At 36.9% G+C, this 22,965-nt stretch overlaps 1 protein-coding gene across 1 annotated transcript in view; it reads right to left on the bottom strand.

Moving 5' to 3' along the window:
* AHCY (adenosylhomocysteinase) overlaps window positions 1-20,388 on the bottom strand; it is a 39,171-nt gene extending 18,783 nt beyond the window's left edge. The window contains exons 1-2 of the mRNA XM_053713016.1: window positions 20,258-20,388; window positions 5,616-5,806 (exon numbers count right to left, since the gene is read on the bottom strand). Coding sequence (XP_053568991.1) covers window positions 5,616-5,806; window positions 20,258-20,285 — 219 coding nt within the window. The 5' untranslated portion in view covers window positions 20,286-20,388. The remainder of the gene's footprint in view (window positions 1-5,615; window positions 5,807-20,257) is intronic.
* Window positions 20,389-22,965: the final 2,577 nt, after the last annotated feature.

Raw genomic sequence — 22,965 nt, forward strand, 5'->3', positions numbered from 1 at the left:
GGAAGTGATAATGCATCCACTGCCTCCGCCTGAGGATCCCGGGATCTGGACAGATACCTGGGAAGTTTCTTGTTTAGATGAGAGGCCATCAGATCTATCTCTGGGAGCCCCCACATTTGAACAATCTGAAGAAATACCTCTGGGTGAAGAGACCATTCGCCCAGATGCAACGTTTGGGGACTGAGATAATCCGCTTCCCAATTGTCTACACCTGGGATATGAACCGCAGAGATTAGACAGGAGCTGGATTCCGCCCAAACCAAAATTCGAGATACTTCTTTCATAGCCAGAGGACTGTGAGTCCCTCCTTGATGATTGATGTATGCCACAGTTGTGACATTGTCTGTCTGAAAACAAATGAACGATTCTCTCTTCAGAAGAGGCCAAAACTGAAGAGCTCTGAAAACTGCACGGAGTTCCAAGATATTGATCGGTAATCTCACCTCCTGAGATTCCCAAACTCCTTGTGCCGTCAGAGATCCCCACACAGCTCCCCAACCTGTGAGACTTGCATCTGTTGAAATTACAGTCCAGGTCGGAAGAACAAAAGAAGCCCCCTGAATTAAACGAAGGTGATCTGTCCACCACGTTAGAGAGTGTCGAACAATCGGTTTTAAAGATATTAATTGATATATCTTCGTGTAATCCCTGCACCATTGGTTCAGCATACAGAGCTGAAGAGGTCGCATGTGAAAACGAGCAAAGGGGATCGCGTCCGATGCAGCAGTCATAAGACCTAGAATTTCCATGCATAAGGCTACCGAAGGGAATGATTGAGACTGAAGGTTTCGACAAGCTGTAATCAATTTTAGACGTCTCTTGTCTGTTAAAGACAGAGTCATGGACACTGAATCTATCTGGAAACCCAGAAAGGTTACCCTTGTTTGAGGAATCAAAGAACTTTTTGGTAAATTGATCCTCCAACCATGATCTTGAAGAAACAACACAAGTCGATTCGTATGAGACTCTGCTAAATGTAAAGACTGAGCAAGTACCAAGATATCGTTCAAATAAGGAAATACCACAATACCCTGTTCTCTGATTACAGACAGAAGGGCACCGAGAATCTTTGTGAAAATTCTTGGAGCTGTAGCAAGGCCAAACGGTAGAGCCACAAATTGGTAATGCTTGTCTAGAAAAGAATCTCAGGAACTGATAATGATCTGGATGAATCGGAATATGCAGATATGCATCCTGTAAATCTATTGTGGACATATAATTCCCTTGCTGAACAAAAGGCAATATAGTCCTTACAGTTACCATCTTGAACGTTGGTATCCTTACATTCAATAATTTTAGATCCAGAACTGGTCTGAAGGAATTCTCCTTCTTTGGTACAATGAAGAGATTTGAATAAAACCCCATCCCCTGTTCCGGAACTGGAACTGGCATAATTACTCCAGCCAACTCTAGATCTGAAACACAATTCAGAAATGCTTGAGCTTTCACTGGATTTACTGGGACATGGGAAAGAAAAAATCTCTTTGCAGGAGGTCTCATCTTGAAACCAATTCTGTACCCTTCTGAAACAATGTTCTGAATCCAAAGATTGTGAACAGAATTGATCCAAATTTCTTTGAAAAAACGTAACCTGCCCCCTACCAGCTGAACTGGAATGAGGGCCGTACCTTCATGTGAACTTAGAAGCAGGCTTTGCCTTTCTAGCAGGCTTGGATTTATTCCAGACTGGAGATGGTTTCCAAACTGAAACTGCTCCTGAGGACGAAGGATCAGGCTTTTGTTCTTTGTTGAAACGAAAGGAACGAAAACGATTGATAGCCCTGTTTTTACCTTTAGACTTTTTATCCTGTGGTAAAAAAGTTCCTTTCCCACCAGTAACAGTTGAAATAATAGAATCCAACTGAGAACCAAATAATTTGTTTCCCTGGAAAGAAATGGAAAGTAGAGTTGATTTAGAAGCCATATCAGCATTCCAGGTCTTAAGCCATAAAGCTCTTCTGGCTAAGATAGCCAGAGACATAAACCTAACATCAACTAATAATATCAAAAATGGCATCACAGATGAAATTATTAGCATGCTGGAGAAGAATAATAATATCATGAGAATCACGATTTGTTACTTGTTGCGCTAGAGTTTCCAACCAAAAAGTTGAAGCTGCAGCAACATCAGCCAATGATATAGCAGGTCTAAGAAGATTACCTGAACATAGATGAGCTTTTCTTAGAAAGGATTCAATTTTCCTATCTAAAGGATCCTTAAACGAAGTACCATCTGACGTAGGAATAGTAGTACGTTTAGCAAGGGTAGAAATAGCCCCATCAACTTTAGGGATTTTGTCCCAAAATTCTAACCTGTCAGGCGGAACAGGATATAATTGCTTAAAACGTTTAGAAGGAGTAAATGAATTACCCAATTTATCCCATTCCTTGGAAATTACAGCAGAAATAGCATTAGGAACAGGAAAGACTTCTGGAATAACCGCAGGAGCTTTAAAAACCTTATCCAAACGTATAGAATTAGTATCAAGAGGACTAGAATCCTCTATTTCTAAAGCAATTAGTACTTTAAGTAAAGAGCGAATAAATTCCATCTTAAATAAATATGAAGATTTATCAGCATCAATCTCTGAGATAGAATCCTCTGAACCAGAAGAGTCCAAAGAATCAGAATGATGGTGTTCATTTAAAAATTCATCTGTAGAGAGAGAAGATTTAAAAGACTTTTTACGTTTACTAGAAGGAGAAATAACAGACAAAGCCTTCTTTATGGATTCAGAAACAAAATCTCTTATTTTATCAGGAACATTCTGCACCTTAGATGTTGAGGGAACTGCAACAGGCAATGGTACATCACTAAAGGAAATATTATCTGCTTTAACAAGTTTGTCATGACAATTATTACAAACAGCTGGAGGAATAGCTACCAAAAGTTTACAGCAGATACACTTAGCTTTGGTAGATCCAGCAGGCAGTGGTTTTCCTGTAGTATCTTCTGGCTCAGATGCAACGTGAGACATCTTGCAATATGTAAGAGAAAAAACAACATATAAAGCAAAATAGATCAAATTCCTTATAAGACAGTTTCAGGAATGGGAAAAATGCCAAACATCAAGCTTCTAGCAACCAGAAGCAAATGAAAAATGAGACTGAAATAATGTGGAGACAAAAGCGACGCCCATATTTTTTAGCGCCAAATAAGACGCCCACATTATTTGGCGCCTAAATGCTTTTGGCGCCAAAAATGACGCCACATCCGGAACGCCGACATTTTTGGCGCAAAATAACGTCAAAAAATGACGCAACTTCCGGCGACACGTATGACGCCGGAAACGGAAAAGAATTTTTGCGCCAAAAAAGTCCGCGCCAAGAATGACGCAATAAAATGAAGCATTTTCAGCCCCCGCGAGCCTAACAGCCCACAGGGAAAAAAGTCAAATTTTTGAGGTAAGAAAAAATATGATAATTCAATGCATAATCCCAAATATGAAACTGACTGTCTGGAAATAAGGAAAGTTGAACATTCTGAGTCAAGGCAAATAAATGTTTGAATACATATATTTAGAACTTTATAAATAAAGTGCCCAACCATAGCTTAGAGTGTCACAGAAAATAAGACTTACTTACCCCAGGACACTCATCTACATGTTTGTAGAAAGCCAAACCAGTACTGAAACGAGAATCAGTAGAGGAAATGGTAAATATAAGAGTATATCGTCGATCTGAAAAGGGAGGTAAGAGATGAATCTCTACGACCGATAACAGAGAACCTTATGAAATAGACCCCGTAGAAGGAGATCACTGCATTCAATAGGCAATACTCTCTTCACATCCCTCTGACATTCACTGCACGCTGAGAGGAAAACCGGGCTCCAACTTGCTGCGGAGCGCATATCAACGTAGAATCTAGCACAAACTTACTTCACCACCTCCCTTGGAGGCAAAGTTTGTAAAACTGATTTGTGGGTGTGGTGAGGGGTGTATTTATAGGCATTTTAAGGTTTGGGAAACTTTGCCCCTCCTGGTAGGAATGTATATCCCATACGTCACTAGCTCATGGACTCTTGTTAATTACATGAAAGAAATGTAGGTTTCATATCCCTTTAAGTGTCCATAAAGTAAGTATTGACTCACAAACACTTGTTTACAAAATAATGCCACCTGGAAGTTGACCACTCTGCAGCAGATGTCAGTCTTAAAAAAAAAAAAAAAAAAATCCAGTGATGGGAATCATGAAGAGCTGTGCCACCTAATGGCAGAAAGTGGAATGACAATACATTTCAGACTAAGAATGTTGCAATACAAATATATTAGTTTGAAAGCAAAACTATATAATTTTATTTTTTAGGTGAATATACACACACTATAATAAAAGGTTTATAATCATAATTGGTATTGTCTGTTCCTCCGCCCCATTCATTTCCTCTGGGCTGGGCGGTAGAGAAGTCCCAATCTCTACATAGGCTTTGTATGGGCTTTAAAGGGGCTGGACTTCAAGATTGTCAACTGACACACATGTTGATTGGATGTTCACTGGGATCAAATACATTTTAAAAAGTTGATCCATTTGGGCGAGTATAACATTGTAATAGAAGCATAATTATATGCACTAATTTAACCCTTTCATAAATTGATAAAATAAAAAATGACACTCACAAGATTACATTTATATAAATAAAGAGAAGTGCTCAACCCGAGAACAAACAATAGCTTGTTCTATGGCTAGTTACTACCCAAGAAGCAGCCTCTTTTTGCTCAACATGTTCCTTTCACAGAGAAGAACTTCCCTGTAGCATATCAGTCTGACCCTGACTTAACAGTACAGTCCAGCCCCGAAATACCAGGCAATCCCTCTCTGAACAAGGGAAACGGCAAAACCCCAGACATACGTTTCGGCCTAGTGTGTGCCTCGTCAGTGAGGTGCAGCCATATCCCTCTAGGCACACTGAGCAACAGGTCCACGTCTGGATTCCCGCATCACACTTAAAGACTTCCCCAAGTCATAAATTGCATAAATAAAGAGAAAAGCGCTCAACCTGGGAATGAACAATAGCCTAATAGCTTGTTCTCATTTGGCAAGAAGTGGTTTGTGGTTTTGTTTTTAAACAGTTTCTTTTTACATTTACTTTGATTACAAAAAAAATAAAAATAGTAAACACTAGAGGAGCGCTGCTTAATATCATTTTAAGCTAGACTTCTTGCCCACCATGTCAAAACATTTTTTGCCAATTACAAATAGCAATAAAAACTTTCCTGCATAGGAGAAAATAAAAAATATTAAAAAAATAAAAAAAATAGACTAAATTGAAGTAGCTAATACTAGAAGTTCCAAAGGATAACAGATTTTTTTTTTTTTTAACTTTAGAAGCCAGGCACTTTAATATTAAAAAACAAAAACAGAATTATTCTTCAGGTTCCATGTCATTTATATATTTAGACTGTTCAATAGAAACTCTACCACTGGATTGGTAAATATAAAGTAAATCCCAGCAAAGCTAAAATAATTTTCAACCACAACCTAAAAAAGCATTTCCGTCTACAGAAATTAACACTTTCTGAGAACCAGGTTACATCACAAACTGCTCTCCTATGGCATAGGAGTTGAAGGGACTTCTACCTGAAAAAAAAAAAAAAAAAAAAGTAAATAAAATCAATACCTCTGCACCAAGTGCTGTGAGGGTCTCAATAAGTACAGCTGTCTGGAGGGTCATGTGCAGACATCCAGCAATCCTGGCTCCCTTCAGAGGCTTGGATTCAGAGTACATCTCCCTCATCTTCATCAGGCCAGGCATCTCATTCTCAGCGATTTCAATTGCCTTCCTCCCCCATTCTGCCAGGCTGATATCAGCTATCGGAAAAAAACAAAAAATTAGCACTAGGAGGAAAAAAAATTGGATAGTAAGACTGGTTGAAAAGTCCAAGAGGAAAAATCCACACGTTAGCCAAAAGGGACATAAAGTGTATGGTTACTCTAGAGCAGACTTTAAAAGGGGAGATTTTTTTTTTTTTTTTAATAAAAACACACAACCCTCATGATTCAGAGAGCATACAATTTTAAGCAGAAGCTAGATGCTGATTGGTAGCTGCACATGTATACCTCTTATTGGCACAGACGTGTTCAGCTAGCTCCCAGTAGTGCATTGCTGCTCATTCAATAAATTATACCAAAAGAATGAGGGAAAACAGAAGTAAATTTAAAAAACCTGTATGCTCAGCTCCAGTCCTCAAGTACCCCATATCTAGATCACCGGTGAAATAATCAGCTGATGGGTGAGTAACCATGGTTACTTAGCTCATTATTTCACTTTTGCTCAACTTTGTATATATCATGAAAAAGGTAAGTATGCTAAAGAAAAGGCAAGTATTTTAAAAATAAAATGCTGCAATGTAAATACTTACCTTTTCTTTAGCAAACCCAGACTTGAGATCCCCCGCCCGCAGCTCCTCTGTACTTCCCTCATCAACAAAACCGGCTTCATCCAATCATGACATGCATCCCAGAGCATCCATCTAGTGAGGCCACGCAGTGATTGGAGGAAGCCGGTTTAGTCATTGAAGTGCTAAGTACAGAGGAGCTACAGGCGAAAGATCGCCAGTCTGGGTTTGCTGGAGAAAAGGTAAGTAATAATAATAAAAAAAACGTAAAGTTTCATGCATTAAAGTGCCAGTTTTTAATTGTATTTTTAAAAACTGGAAATTCTTAAAAATTTACATTCACTTTAAGTCAGTCAAATTGCCCTTTACATATGCACACACATGGGGAAAGGAGGGAAGAAAGGGGAGGTTCTCTGTCAAAAGCATTCAATCTACCTCCCCTTATCTCCATGGCTCTTGATCTACTTGTCAGTTGCTACTTCCCACCCCTAAGGTAGTCTGTGCAGGAAGAGATTATGCTAAAGTGTGAGTGTTACAGTAACTATTTTTATGGTAAGCAGCTTGCGCATGTACACTGTGCTGAAGTACTGCAGGGTCCTCTGTACTAGGGCTGAGTTAGAATAGTCGATAGGTATCACATTTTTCGACTAGTATGGCATTAGTCTATTACCGATATATTAAATTTAGCTATATTTTAAAAGTCAAGAACAGCCCGTAGCCTAAGCCTACTACCGATTGCAAATTGTCTCACTTGGCGGCATTTATGATGTGTTATTTCGTACTCTTAGACGAAACTCATTTTGCATCTTCAACAAAAAGTCCTGCTTGGAAATATTTTGAAAAACTTTTTGGCAGTAAAGTGCAGTAAAGTACAACATATGCGGCGTGCAATTACAGTATAATAAATCCATGACTTCCATGTTAAGCCACCTAAAAACCAAACACCCGTCTGCATTGGTAGTGAGAGAAAGAAAGCGAGCAACAAACATCCATTGCAGCTTTTAAAGTGTGTAGACCTGCTCATTTTTTTTACAAGAATATAATTAAAATATAGACATTGCCAAATAGTTGTTTCAGTTAAATACTTGCATGGACGCGCTTTGTAGTTTTTTTGTTCACTTATTGGGGTTGTTGACAAGGTTTTAAAAATAAATTTAAAAAAAAAAAAAAAAAAAAAAAAAAAAGAACATTTTACAATTACATAAAAAATATTTAGCATTTAATACCTATTTTCTGGCAAGAGGCGGTGGGACCAACTAGTTGAAAGCAACAGCTGTCAACTAGTCGATTGTAAAAATATTAGTCATTCACACCCCTACACTGTACATGAGCAAAATGCCTTACTATAACAATATAGTGCAGTGCACGATTTTCCTGGACGCTATTGATGCTCCAAAAAACAGACCTTGCTACTTCGGAGAGTACATTCCATCTTCATGCGCCTAGTGAAATCTGCTAGTCACGCTAATAGTTTAAAGGCAGCCAAGCAGAAAGTGGGGAGGAAATAAATAAATTATTTTTAACATACTTATGTCACTGTCCAGCATGCAGTACCGTTCATTGTGCTATAGGTTGAAGGGTGGCAGCATTAAATATACTTAGTCAATCATAAACCACACATATGCTGAAGAAAAAAATAAAAATAAAAAAATAAAATAAAAAGCGCTCAATTATCTTTTACCCCCTTAGGTGTGAAAAAACAGTCACTGTACATACAGTATTGTAAAGATAATATCCATGTTTTTTGTTCTACCTGGCGATAGGAAACTCTTCTAAAGTTAAAACTATGTTTTTAATGCACAGGTCCCAAATATTAAAGCAGCTTACAGGGCATTCAAATTGGGACCTCTGTCTGCAATGCTTACAATAACACTATTTTGCCTTTTTAAACAAGATATATACACATACGGGTGACTAAAGTTTCTTGCGGGCTGGTATGTTTTGTCATTTAATTGTCCAATGGGCGAGAGGACTTTTTGGGTAATCACATGCCCCTGCATATTTATGACCAAGACACCCAGGCTCCAAAATACAAGATGCTGACCCCATTCAAAAACCAATAAATGCAAGTTGGGATTATTTGTTTTTGCTTCTTCAAATCACTCCTGGCTATTAAGTTACAAATACAAAACAATTCATTTAATACACCCAAAAACAACCCCCCCCCTCCAAAAAAAAGAAATGAGGGGGCAATGACTAAGCAAAACATTTTCGTTACTCTGATGTTAAGCCATAGAAGTAAATAGATAGTGATATCCCCTTGGCTGATCTGTATTTTAGCATTTCATCCCTGCTATATTATTCCAGTCAGGGATATGCACATTGAGATATATATATAAAAAAAAGGAAGGATCCCAGGACAGAAAAATGAGTGAGGTGAGTGGATGAGTGGATAAACACTTTCCTCAAAAAATTCAGATAGAACTCAATTGGAATGTCGTTTAAACTTGTATGTGCTATTAACACATTAGCCTCAGTCTCTTGGTATCCTTTGCTGAAGGTGCATCCATGCACTACTAGGAGCTAGATGAACAACTGACTAGGTGTATATGTGCAGCCACCAATCAGCAACAGTAGTTAATTGCTTCTCATGAGCCTACTTGGGTATGCTTTTAAATGCAGTGAAAATTAAATTTTCATTACTCAGAGCATGCAATTGTAAACAACTTTCTAATTTGATTTTAGTATCTAATTATGCTGTTCAACAAAAGGATAGAGATAATAAAAGCAAGCTAGGTAGCCTCAAAAGCAGCAACGCAGTGCAGTAGTGCTTTGATTCTCCAACAAAGTATACCAAGCAACTTTAATAGAAGTAAACCAGAAAGTTGTTTAAAATAGTATGCTCTGTCTAAATCATGAAAGAGAAAGGGCTGTTTCATGTCCCTTCACAATACTTTTTAGAGCAGCAATTCACTACTGGGAACTTGGGCAACCAATCTAGTGAGCCAATGACAAGAGGCATATGTGCATAGCCACCAATCACTAGCTAGTTTACAGTAGTGTATTGCTGATCCAGAAACTATCTAGATATACTTTTCAGTACAGTATACCAAATAAACATAAGTATTACACGTGCACGCTCTGAACCATCAAAGTTTAAACTTTGACTTTAATGATACACTAAATAAAAAGCTTCTTCTTGATGACAAAGCTCAAAAAAAAAAAAAAAAACCAACAAAGTTGTCCATTAACATTTTCTAAGAATGTAAAATACTGAGAAAAAAAAAAAAAAAAAAAAAAAAAATAGAAAATGTTTAATCAAACAACTATTCACATAATATTGCCATGACACGTACCAGCCACCAGGAATAAATGTTTCCAGCAATTATATGACCTATTGAAATTATCACCACTAAAATAAAATGCTGTAACATCTGCAGGTAGTAAACAGTGTGTCCCAACACCATATTGGATCATATCTAGTTATTTTTCAATTGTTAACCTCTTAAGGCTCTCTGGATCCAATCAATACACATTTTACACTATAGTAAAGTTTGACAAATTCCAGGTTCCACAATTTCTAGAATTTTACTTCTTCCTATTTTTGAGGAGTTATTCTACATATTTCTATACCAAAGCACCCTCTTCCAATTTGAAAAGTGCACCTTGATCTGAAAGATTGTTTTTAACTCGTAAAATGAAATCGGAACTGTCACTCCTGCACTATGGAACACAATTACAATAGCTCACATCCAACTGTCCATTCTCCAGTTCATGTACTTTGTAACATTGGCGCTGGAGAGCATGTTTGTGAAAATAGCCAGAGACCTTGTTGTATATATCAGACTATCAGTACAAAAGGTCAAAGGAGTGCAGTGTAACAGACATCCCACGGGACAAAATGCTACAGATTTGGAAGAGCAATTCATGCACACTTAGACAATATAGAAATCTTTTTAAATCAAAAAGGTACCGAAATCATCATATGATTGATAGACCACTGAATCACATGTTTGAGTTACAACACCCTTTTTTTTTTTTTATAATATTTTTTTTAATGAGGTTTTTAGACAATTATAGTAGTAAGAAGATCATTTATAGATATGACAAAAAAAATTACAATACAATGTCATATTAAAGAACAATAAACATATTGGAAAGCAAATGAGTAAATGGAGTAAGTGAATAATCTATAGATTGAAACTTTTTTTTTTTTTAATCTTTTTGAGATCCTCAAATGATACAACGGGTCGCTCTTGGACCCTTGACCACATATAAAAATAAAAAACCAGGAAGAACTAGAGTGATGTATATACGGCCACTTTTAGACCTTGATATACTAAGGAGAACATAGAACTAGCATGAAAGAATTTAGCTGTACACAAACTGACTAGTTATACCATTTAGGAGGAAGCACCTTGTTTAGAGGATTCCTGTGTTTAAAAAAAAAAAAAAAAAAAAGAGGATTATCCAGAAGATTACCCAATTGACATTAAGAGGAGATGTTCTAGGGCTAAATAAATGTCCTAAGATTTTACTGAGGTTTGACCTTATTATCAAAATCAATAAAAAGCCTATTAGAAGTTGAGATAACGGAGATGTGCCCACCATGGTAAAACAGACATGTCTAGAGCTATATGAAGACAGCCGCCTGGGCTGATCATAAAATAACATATACATTATTAGCTATTTACACTAGAGACTATAATCCCGAGTCAATATAAGAATAAGAATATCTAAGACGAAGGAAATAAGGGTGTGAGCTCATATTTGGCTTAGATAAAAGTAAGAGTGCTTAGCTTAAAATGTACATACATAGTTTATAAGTCTTGATAGTGAGAGCTAGAGCCCCTGCCGTAATTACCTCTCCATAGTATTAGCTTAGACACTAATCAGTAGAGTATGCCCAACCTTAAAGGGACATTACAAAACATTTATGCAAAGAAAAAAAAAAAAAAAAGAAAAAAAAAAACAAAGTGTTGAGGATATATTTGTATAGCCCATAGAGTTTAGTTTGTTTTAAATGTAGTAGTTTTGCTTATTTTTAAATAACATTGCTCTGATTTTCAGACTCCTAACCAAGCCCCAAAGTTTTAGGAGAATACCGTCAGCTACCTACTTCAGCTTGCTCCTGTTTGTGTAAAGTGTCTTTTCATATGCAAGGGGAGGGGGGGTGGAAGAAGTGTCTTTCCCACTTGCAGTGGGCTTTCCAGCTACCTTTTTAACAGAGATAAACTGAGAGCCACTAAGTAAGTTTTTAAACAGTTTTATACTGGATTTTTATATCTGTGCATCTTATTCTTTATAGTAGTGCATTACATGCAGTTACATGAAAATGAGTGTATACTGTCCCTTTAATAGGAGCAGTTTTTATAGTCAAGTATTATTGTATCCTTCTCGCCTAGCAAGATAAATGTATATATGTAGAGATACAATCAGCCAACAAGAGTTGCTGAAGCAAACAAATAAGGGAGTGGGGTTTGATCTCGTATTTAGTGTGAATACAGGTTAAAGTGTATATATGTACACACATATACATATGACTTAAGTGTTTAGGATGTTATTTCAAAGAGGTGCCAAATACAGCAGTTTTAGCTCTCACTATTAAACAGGAAAAAATACTCAGCTGCCATAAAAATTGTTTGATAACCACAACTGTTATAATATACCACACATTTAGAATATTATTCATGTAAAACATTACATAGTTAAGCGCTTTACCATTGCTGAGTTGTGCTCAAAAAAGGAGTCAGTACAAAGTTCCTGCATCGCTATGAGCTGTTGATTAGGGCGATGGAGAGTGCAGTCTTCATAGGGGGCTAACCTATTCTGGTTCTTAATTGAACTGACATGGGGGTATATGTGAAAGGCCATATACAACTGAGGTTACCGCAGCTGAAGTGTGTCTTACAACACTGTAGGTCAAGTCCTGCTGCAACCAACTGCGTTCTAGCATCCAACATGCAAACGTACCTCTCTGATATCCCCAAGTTGCCATCATACATCTTAATGTGTACCTGAGGGGCCTGGGACAGCAAACATAAGGTACTTAATCATAGGGGTCGAGGGGATGGTATAGAAAGCACTCATACCCTGTTGTAATTAAAGGGACAGTAAAGTCAAAACTAAACTTTCATGATTCAGATAGGGCATGCAATTTTAAACAACTTTACAATTTACTTTTATCATCAAATTTGCTTTGTTCCCTTGGTGGTATTTTTGAAAAGCTAAACCTAGCTAGGCTCAAACTGATTTCTAAACAGTTTAAAACTGCCTCTTAGCTCAGAGCATTTTGAAAGTTTTTCAGTTAGACAGTGTTGGTGCATGTGTGTCAGATAACATTGTGCTCACTCCCGTGAAGTTATTTAGGAGTCTTCAGTGATTGACTACACTGCATGTCTGTCAAAGGCACTTAGATAAGGAGGCTGTCTGCAGAGGCTTAGATACAAGGTAATCACAGAGGTTAAAAAGTGTATTAATATAACTGTTGGTTATGCAAAAAACGGGGAATGGGTAATAAAGGGATTATCTATCTTTTTAAATAAGAAAACATTTGGTGTAGACTGTCCCTTTAAGGAATCTGGAAGCAAGTTGTTATATGCCTCATATCTGGAACCTTTGTCTGCTCTGCTACCATCTCCTCCAGCCTTCCACCGGGTGCCGGACGCATCTCCCACGGCAGGAGTTGGGGGGAAGAATGTTAGAACTTGTATCTGAGCTCCTCAGCGTGTAAGCAGGCTCATCCTCTCTCTCGTGGATGGACTTTTTTGGGCTTTTCTCTTCAGGCTGATGACTTTAGCGGATGCCTCAGGTTCTATGATGGCCGATTCCATGTGCACATATTTCACTATAGATACTAGGCTATCAAAGTTCTTGGTCCTCTTCCACCCTAGGTCAAATAGCATCTTGTAGATGGTAGCGTTGACTTCCACCATATTTGCGAATATCTAAATGGTCAGCAGTGTACTTACACTGGACGGGTCTCTGGTCATTCATACGGCAAACTCGATCTGGATGTACAGTAGATATTAACTTTAGGTTTAGTGTTTCTCTGCTTCTGTGATACGGATGGTGCCGCCTAATAAACGGATATCTTAACTATCTCTCAGAGCTCCTGAAATCGTGGCCATACTTTTTCGCTGCTCAGACACGCCCCTCGTCTAACAGCCTTTTAAATAAGACAATTAACCTCATCTTGAAGTGTTCTCCCCATTTTTTTTTTAGTGGGTGCACCACCCGGCTAAAATGTAATCCAATATTAAGTAAAAATTAGGTACTTTTCCCCCCCAAAGCTTATTATGTTAGATTATGCAAATTGATTGGTGCCTTTGATAGCAGAAAATGTTATAATTTTGTAAAGTATTACACCCAGCTACTTCATAATGCCACCTGGTTGGCAGCATTTTCTGTGGAGAACACCGTCTTGAGCTTAGAGGCAGAACTTTTTCTGCAGGTTATTTTTAAATAAAATTCAATTTTAATTTAGGCAGTTACATTACAGTTAAGCACCAGTTCAGTTGCAATGCGTTGATTAACTGTAGAGTAAAGCAATTTTTAACGTTTAATATATTGCAGCAGTTGAAAAATGGTTTGCAATATAATAATTAACTGTAAAAATGTCTTTTGAATAAAGTGGTTTCCTTTTTACTTGGTCTAACATAGAAATGTAGTAATAAAAAAGGTGCATTGCTCATAAGAATGTCTTACATTAAGAAAAAACAGCTTTGCAGACTGGGGAAGGCTAGGGGGTTGGGTTTGAAAAAATTCTGAAAGCCAGTTAACAATGTACTGCTGCTTTGCAGCTCTACTGCATATTTGACTGTTCTCTTCAAACAGCACTTTGCTGTGGATGCGCTGTCTTAAGGAAAACTTACACAATACAGCCAGAGCACAGCACTCTAATGAACAGCCTGATGTGGAGCAGCACTGCAAAGTGAAAGCACTAACAGTTCCTGCATGTGTCCTGTTCTTTCTGCAGACATGATGCATTTCCTGCTATGACATCTCAGATCACTGCATGTTCTGCCATGGGGACTCGTGAGCAATAAAAAAAATCTTTAGTCAGGTTCAGTAAACTTTGGCAGCCATCAATGCTATACAATATTTTACCATGCAAATGACCAATACCAGTGACGTATTGGTAGAAACATTTTAAAATTATTATGTTTATGAAGTTATGCAGACATGCCCACTAATACATTAACTGGTCCCATAAAAGGGAAAAAAAAGTGTATGTCTGCCTGTAAAAGACAGATTGCAAAACAAAGTGAGGAGCCCGGGGGAAATACTGTGGGACAGATTCAGCCCACCATGTATAGTTCTCAAGCTCCATATTATTCCCAGGTTAATCTTTTCTTTGAGTACATTAATGTACCTAAAATTTAAAGTCCCTTGAAAGAGATTATTTTGGTTAAAAGGACAACAAACACCTCTTGCTTGCTCCCTAGAAGGCCAATAAGCACCTAGAAATCATACTATTTTAGGCAATCTGCAGCATATTTAAAACCCCTCTCAACACACAAGCAAAATCTAGCCAGCAGGGACGATTGTATGTGCATACAGATATAAAAAAATAAAAAAAACCAACCAGTAAGGGCACATACCAGGAGCCAAATAAACTACATTTTTAGATGCTGCCTTCACCAAGTGATAGGCCATAGGGGGCTTACTGAACCTGTTGGCCCAGTAGAAATGGCAGAACCTGTATCCTGAGTAATTATGCCTATGGCTCAAAATTCCTGGCTTCAATAAAAATAAAAAAATAATATAAAATATATATATATATATTATGAAAGATCTTACTCAATTGAATGATTAATATCAATAATTGCTGTGATGTGGCAAAAATCTAAAACATTCTCATATAGTATAAAAGTTATTCCTGGGCTTTACAGCAAGGATGTAGCTACAAAATTAAAAAAAAAAAACAGAATACAAAAAAAAGTTCTTAAAACATTCCCTGTAAACACTTGTTGAAATCATCTTAAGATTTTAACTTTTTTGACCTTTCACGGATATAACTTGTTTGCGGAAACTTATTTTTCACATAATTTAGTCTTACCTTCCAACATCCTTATATACACGCACACCTTCATCATATGGATTTTTGGATGTATCAAGAACTTTGAGAGAAATAAAATTAGTTTATTAACGATAAAACAGAGTGCTGTATTTCCTCTCAGTAGAAGAGGTGTAATGTACCCTCTTCAGCTAGTTCCGTCTATGGTATAAGTAAGATTTCTTAGGGTTTGCACCATTGTTTCAAAGATTAATTTAAAGTATTGTATAAAAACCTCTGCTGCTAGATTTTTGCTACATTCCTCTCTCTCTTACACAAACACACACTCTTCCCAGCACATTTTTAGCAGGTGCACCACCGAGCTAATTTTACTGGACTTCCCGGCTAAAATTAGCCTGTATTAAAAACATTAATATTGTTATTGCACAAATTATCATTAAATACATTTACGTTAAATGATGCACTTAATTTGTGCTTTGGATAGCTGATAAAAAATATATTACACTGCCCCCACCCGGCTACTTCAAAATGCCACTCCGAAAAGTAAGAGAGGATCATTTGGAGAGGGAATGGAAACAAGTGTAAACAATAATTAATAGCTGTCATTTAGGCAATATTTACATGTCATAATACAACTTAAAAGGAAGTTTTATACAATTTTAGATACTTTTGTATACATAAGAGCACTGTAATCAGAAAGTTAAGATTTGTTGTTTTTAAATAACAGGCTACTATTAGCATTTTATGACAAAAACAAAGAGGCAGAGATGATTGTGAAAAAGGTTTTTGATCATTTTATTTTTTTTTTTTTAATATTTTGTTTTATTGTATATATGCACATACAGGATTAGAATGTTTTGCCAATTGGTCTTATTGTCAATGAATTTAAAACAAACATTTTGTCCGTTTTTTTTTTTGGTTTTTTTTATTCCAAATATTTTATATTGTAGTATAACACTTTAGCCTTGTTGGGCACATCTATTTATGAAACATGTTTGGCCATATAGTGTATTAAACACAGAGTTTCTATTTATACACAAAACCCTATCTGATCCCTAAATTTAGTCTGGTTATGCGGTATTTTCTCAGTGTTCTACTTGCAGTCTGCTGCCTGAGTATTCTGAAGCCCTGCGGGAGGACTTGGGTAGGCAGCTAGATTTGCTAAGAGCACTGATCAGAATTATGTCTGAAGATGAAACGCATCAAATTAAGTACCCTATTTCCCAAACAGGTATGTGCTCTACCACGTCCAGTCTGAAGTGTAGACAGGGGCTCTGACAATTAGTATCAGAGCAATCCGGTATGCTTCAGTCTGCAGGAGAAAAATGGTAATCCCACTGGTGTTTAGCTGAGGTTAAAGGGACATGAAACCTAAAATGTGTCTCATGATTCAGATAGAGAATAGAATTTAAAACAACTTTCCAATTTACTTATATTATCTAATTTGCCCCATTCTCTTGATATCCTTTGTTAATCAGGCATATCTAGAAAGGCTCAGTAGCTGCACATATATGCCTCGTCTGAATGGCTTACCCATGCGCATTACTATTTCTTCAACAAAGGATATCTAAAGAATAAAGCAAATTTGATGATAGAAGTAAATTGGAATGTTTAAAAAATGGCATGCTCTGAATCATGAAAGAAAAATGTGGGGTTTTAATGTCCCTTTAAGCGTGACTCAACCACAGAAAACAGCTTTGGTCTCTCCCTCTCACTTTGGTGCACATGCCCCTTACTGGGGGCCTACATTGTAAGCCTTATGGATTGCTGTATCGAAAATGGCAGCTACACCAGACTAGGGTTACATGGGGGATTGCAGAAAGATACAGAGACTGAGTTTCTTCAACTGGGGATATCAGTTCAGGGGTGGCAGTGTCAGAGAGGGCGGCTTTGCCAGTCCTTTAGTCATGGAAGAGGAGCATACTATAGTGGGCAGTCCTTCAGTCATGGTAGCGGGGTATAATATAGTTCATTGTTTCTCAACCGCGGTCCTCAAGTAGCCATAACAGGCCTGGCTTTTCATAATAGCTGAACCAGTGCACAGGTGAAATAATCAGCTGATGGGAGAGAGCAGGTTAGTAACCATGGTTACTGAACAGCCGATTACTTCACCTGTGCACTAGTTCAGCTATAAAGAAAAAACAGGCCTGTTGGGACTACGTGGGAAAAACAGAGCATGTGATTTTAAACGACTTTTTAATTTGCTTCTATTATAAATTCTATGTTATTTTGGTATCTTTTGTTGAAAAGCAAGAATATATGTTTAGGAGCCAACCCATTTCCAGATCACTATATGACAGCAGTTTTGGAAGAAAGTTATCCCATTTGCAAGAGCACTAGGTGGCAGCACTATTTCCTGCCATGTAGTGCTCCAGATGCCAACCTAGGTATCTCTTCAACACAGAATATCATGGGAACGGAGCAAAATTTGATAAAAGTAGTAAACTAGAAACTGAAAAACTGTATGCTCGGTACATCACAAAAAAAAAAGTTAGGTTTCATATCCCTTTAATAAAGGGACAGTAAACAAAACAAAAAACACAAAAACAATGTTATATAACCAGAGCGTGCTACAGTCAGTGCAAAGGCGCAACCGGGCGTGCTGCGATTAGAAAGCATGCCCGCAAAGCAATTTTGAAAACCAAGACCCGCTCAGAAGAGCCTGGAGAGGAGACCAGGTAAGTCCGACTTTGATAACAAAAAAATTCTCAAAGCTTTTGATTTTGAAAGCGGCCGCTAAGATTTTATATAAATTTTGCAGTATGTGCAGAATTTTATAACTTTTTTTACTGTCCCTTTAAGAAAAAACTAACTCTAGAAAGCAGACATGACAGTGAGGAATGTGTATAACTAAATATATATGTTTTCAGCACTGCAACAAGAAGCAGGACAAACTAACAAGGCAAAATAAGCAGAATCAAAAGAATCTATGAAAAGGCAAAAATAATCAAAAGTTCAAGCACAGATCAGATCTAAAGTGTCAGAGTCCAGGCAAGGTATAGATAATAGGCAGAAATCTCTCTCTCGTCAGAGAAATAATTCAAACAGGTCTTCATAAACACATAGAACAGGCATCAAAAGTCAGGAAAAACCTACACATTCAAGGAAGTGATCTACACAGCCGAGTTAAATAGCTGGCAGTAGCTCATACAGAAAATGCAGACACAAAGGATTCATGCATGCGTGCGCATCCACGACAAGAGCAGATGCACTGGATTTGTTAGGACATGTTATTTATTGGAATGTCCCTTTGAATAATAAAGTTTGAATATATACTAGATTCAGCAGATTTGTTTCACGGCCGAATGCGGAAAAAAAAGACTATGGCTGGTGGCATTTGGCTCTTTTTGGAGTCGAATTTATTCTTGTGAAAGTGCAACACACTTAAGGGACAGTAAAGTTATAATTAGTCATAGCATAAAATTGTATGTTCTAGCTAAATCATGAAATAAAATGTTTTTGTTTCATGTCCCTTTAATAGAGATCTTACACAGCTACTACTGTGTGATCCCTTTGTACCCACCAAAGGGACAAAGGTAGTAATTGAAATACAAAGCAATGAATTTCCAAAAAAAATAAAGTATTTTTTGAAAATTACATGGGGAAAAAAAAAAAAAAAAAAAACACTATTCAATAGATTTGCACACATGACCCACTTTTAAAATCTATTGCTGTCAGCAACTTGTCATTCTGTTAAATAATATAAATTCATCACAATTAATGCAAATTAGTCCAATATGGGAAAAGCTAGATACATTATTGGACTAAATGGATGAACAGTGAATGGCTGCTTTACTAAACAGGATTTCTTAAAGGGAAAGCCTAGTCAAAATTAAACTTATGATTCAGATAGGGCATGCAATTATAAACAGCTTTCCAATTTACTTGTATCATCAAATGTGCCTTGTTCTCTTGGCATCTACACTTTTAAAGAACATACACACACTTTAAGAACTTTGAAAAATACATCATTACAATATTCTAATTCATATATTTGTGTTAAAAAAAAAAATACAACTCCTGACCTAAACTACAATAATAAGTTTATCACATGCTATAAACTGCATGAACTAGTGCAGTGTACAGATTTATGACAAACATTACTGCACAAGAGCTTCTGCGCCTGACAGGTTTCTTTAGAACATGTGGTTATTCGTGTAGAAGTAGGGCCGCAGAGGCTGTTGGGACTTGTGGTTACGCAATAACAGGATAGCTGCCTGAAGCATAAAACTACAATTCCCAATGGCCTCTACACTGCTGAGTTAGACAAGGAGCAACGTGGTTATTATATCATGAACAGTAAAGCCATAATAAGATTATATTGAGGACCCCGAGGCATGTAGTAAAGCATTAAATCAGAAGTAAAACAGATCTGGCCTAGACAAATTAAATTATAGCCAAAACTGTCCCGAGTCTTGCACGTTCCGTAGACTATACAGTTGCATGTGCACTCACAGTTTTTAGTAGCATATGTTATAAAAATATCATTATTATTGATTATCAATGTATTAAAATAGTTGGTCACACAGCGTGTATATGGGCTATATGCATAAGAACTGTTTCCATTCATTATGAGGCTTATGAGTATCAACTACATTGAAAAGTCGTGCTGCAGATTACAAAAACTGGATGATCGCCAAATTCATTTTTTTTTATCGTCAAAGCCCAACAGTTGTAAATGGAGATCAGATAACTGGAATTTGGAAAAACGAACAGCATGGTTAATTATGAAAATAGAAGAACTGCAAAGAAGGCAGGTCACGTGTTTTCCGAATTAAAATCATGATTTAAAACATTGTATAGCAATAAGCAGCATGATTGACCGTACTTTCCGAAATGCTAGTCTTGGATGACGAAATATTATTTTAGATATGTATTATTTATAGTAAACGAAAAATATATCAGAATCCACGTACACAATGACACAGCTGTATGTTACAATTCCAATAATTATTTATTTCTTACCAACTTTGTAGGAAAGCTTGTCAGACATAGTAAGAGAGCCAGGTAACCACACAGCAGGGCTATAGAGAAAAAAGACAGAAAAGGGAGGCGTGCTCCGGCTTCCCCTTTAAGAATCACCCGCTCTACACCATATTTGGCAATGAGTAGGGCGTGGTCTGTCACGCCTGAGCCCTGACTGTCAGCATGAACAACCAATGACTATAAAATGGGTGGATCTCCAGTTGAGATTGCAATTGGTGGAGGGGCGAACAAATTGACACAGTGGGACGTCACCGTTAATGAGAGCAAAGGTGTGCGAATGCAGATAGTGTTGGTACCATAAATAATAATTATTAACCTGCAAACGATAAAAGGGTTTGCTATTCCGAACGGCACCTAATTCTTAGACGATAGTTGACAAATATTAATCATTTGTTAGTAGAAATACTTTTATAGGTGTAATCGCTCAGTTTACAATTTATCAAAACGGGTGCTCAATTTCATTAATGCCTGATATGAATTTAAATAATATTAAAAGGAATGACGATATACAACTCTCATAGCAGCTCAATTTGGAGGCATATCACAAAAATATTTTGCAAATATATGCGACAAGTGAGATCATGTGGGATTATAGCTATTGTCATATGGAATGACTATAATGGGGTTAAGTTACATGTGACAGAGGAGAGGCAAGACATTGAGACGTATCACATAATGTTTGGCACATATTATCCACAATTATTATTATTAACAATTATTTCTAAAAGTGAAATCACAAGGAGGAGGACTAAATGGAATGGACAAATACTTTAATATGACATAAAATTAAAGGGACAGTCTAGGCAAAATTAAACTTTTATGATTTAGATAGGGCGTGCAATTTTAAACAACTTTCCATCTACTATCCATCTCTACTATCTTCTATCTACTTTTATCATCAAATTTGCTTTGTTCCCTTGGTGGTATTTTTGAAAAGCTAAACCTAGGTAGGCTTAAATTGATTTCTAAACCATTGAAAACCGCCTCAGCTCAGAGCATTTTAAAAGTTTTTTTACAATTAGACAGTACTAGTTCATGTTTGTCATATAGATAACAGTGTGCTCACTCCCGTGGAGTTATTTAGGAGTCTGTACTGATTGGCTAAACTGCATGTCTGTCAAAATCACTGAGATAAGGGGCAGTCTGCAGAGGCTTAGATACAAGGTAATCACAGAGGTAAAACATATTAATATAACAAAAAATGAAACTCAGCACACCTCAATTTAGCAAAAGTGTAAATGTAATTTATTACAAGGTATCTAATTACAATACTATAATATGAATCCACAACTTTCAGTCCATCCACACATGCAAACTACTTTCATTCATAAAATAATAAGATTCAACCCAGGCGTCCCTGGAAGAATCAACCAAGGCTCTCAGAAAAACCGCTATTAATATCTTAGAAAGTTCATGTAGATGAAACGGTGAACAGTCCCTTAGACATGTAAAACTTTCACAGTGGTTTTGAATTTAAACTCTTAGATGCAATTTTTCAGATATGGTTGCTGTAAGGAGATTCTTTTTCGATTATAAATGTATCTTCTTATACATGAAATTTGAATAACATTTTGAGCTCTGTAATTATTCCCTTATTCAGCATACACCTTTTTATGATGAGTATAAGCACATTAATGGGTTAGTGCAAAACAGGCCAGTTAGAACATGCATGTTAATTAGCTTTATAATACTTGCGATTTCACATCCTTTTGGATAACTGGAGCTGCCCCCGACTTTTATCCACTCATGCGGACGGGAGAACAAACACTTGTTTCGGTCTTGTGTCTTTATGAAACCACGGCTCTTTTCTGTAATCTTTTTGCATCAAAGTCCTTGTATCGGCAAGCGGTTCAGTGAGCAGCCTTACACTCCGACGCGCGTTTCGGGACTCCGCCCTTTCTCAAGGAGATTCTATACTAACACAGACGCAATACAGATGATTGGTAACACACCTGCTGATTTAACACACGGCTTCCATCACATTAGAGACGCTTTAATTTATTAACACTCTAATACCTGGAAAGGGTCAGAAACTTTATGCATATGTTACAACATGAACTGTTAGAATACTTACGTACCGATACCCGGGCTGAACACTACCCAACCGCAAGTGTGGTTTAAAGAGGGGAACTTGGAAAGAGCCTTGGAGTATATAGAGTGTTAACATATAGTTGAATACATATGCTGGATGAACTAACGGCTTTTTGGTCTGTTTTGCACTAACCCATTAATGTGCTTATACTCATCATAAAAAGGTGTATGCTGAATAAGGGAATAATTACAGAGCTCAAAATGTTATTCAAATTTCATGTATAAGAAGATACATTTATAATCGAAAAAGAATCTCCTTACAGCAACCATATCTGAAAAATTGCATCTAAGAGTTTAAATTCAAAACCACTGTGAAAGTTTTACATGTCTAAGGGACTGTTCACCGTTTCATCTACATGAACTTTCTAAGATATTAATAGCGGTTTTTCTGAGAGCCTTGGTTGATTCTTCCAGGGACGCCTGGGTTGAATCTTATTATTTTATGAATGAAAGTAGTTTGCATGTGTGGATGGACTGAAAGTTGTGGATTCATATTATAGTATTGTAATTAGATACCTTGTAATAAATTACATTTACACTTTTGCTAAATTGAGGTGTGCTGAGTTTCATTTTTTGGTTATTTGTAGATGGTAAAA

This window comes from Bombina bombina, chromosome 1 (genome assembly GCF_027579735.1).
Source record: "Bombina bombina isolate aBomBom1 chromosome 1, aBomBom1.pri, whole genome shotgun sequence".
NCBI classification, from domain to species: domain Eukaryota; kingdom Metazoa; phylum Chordata; class Amphibia; order Anura; family Bombinatoridae; genus Bombina; species Bombina bombina.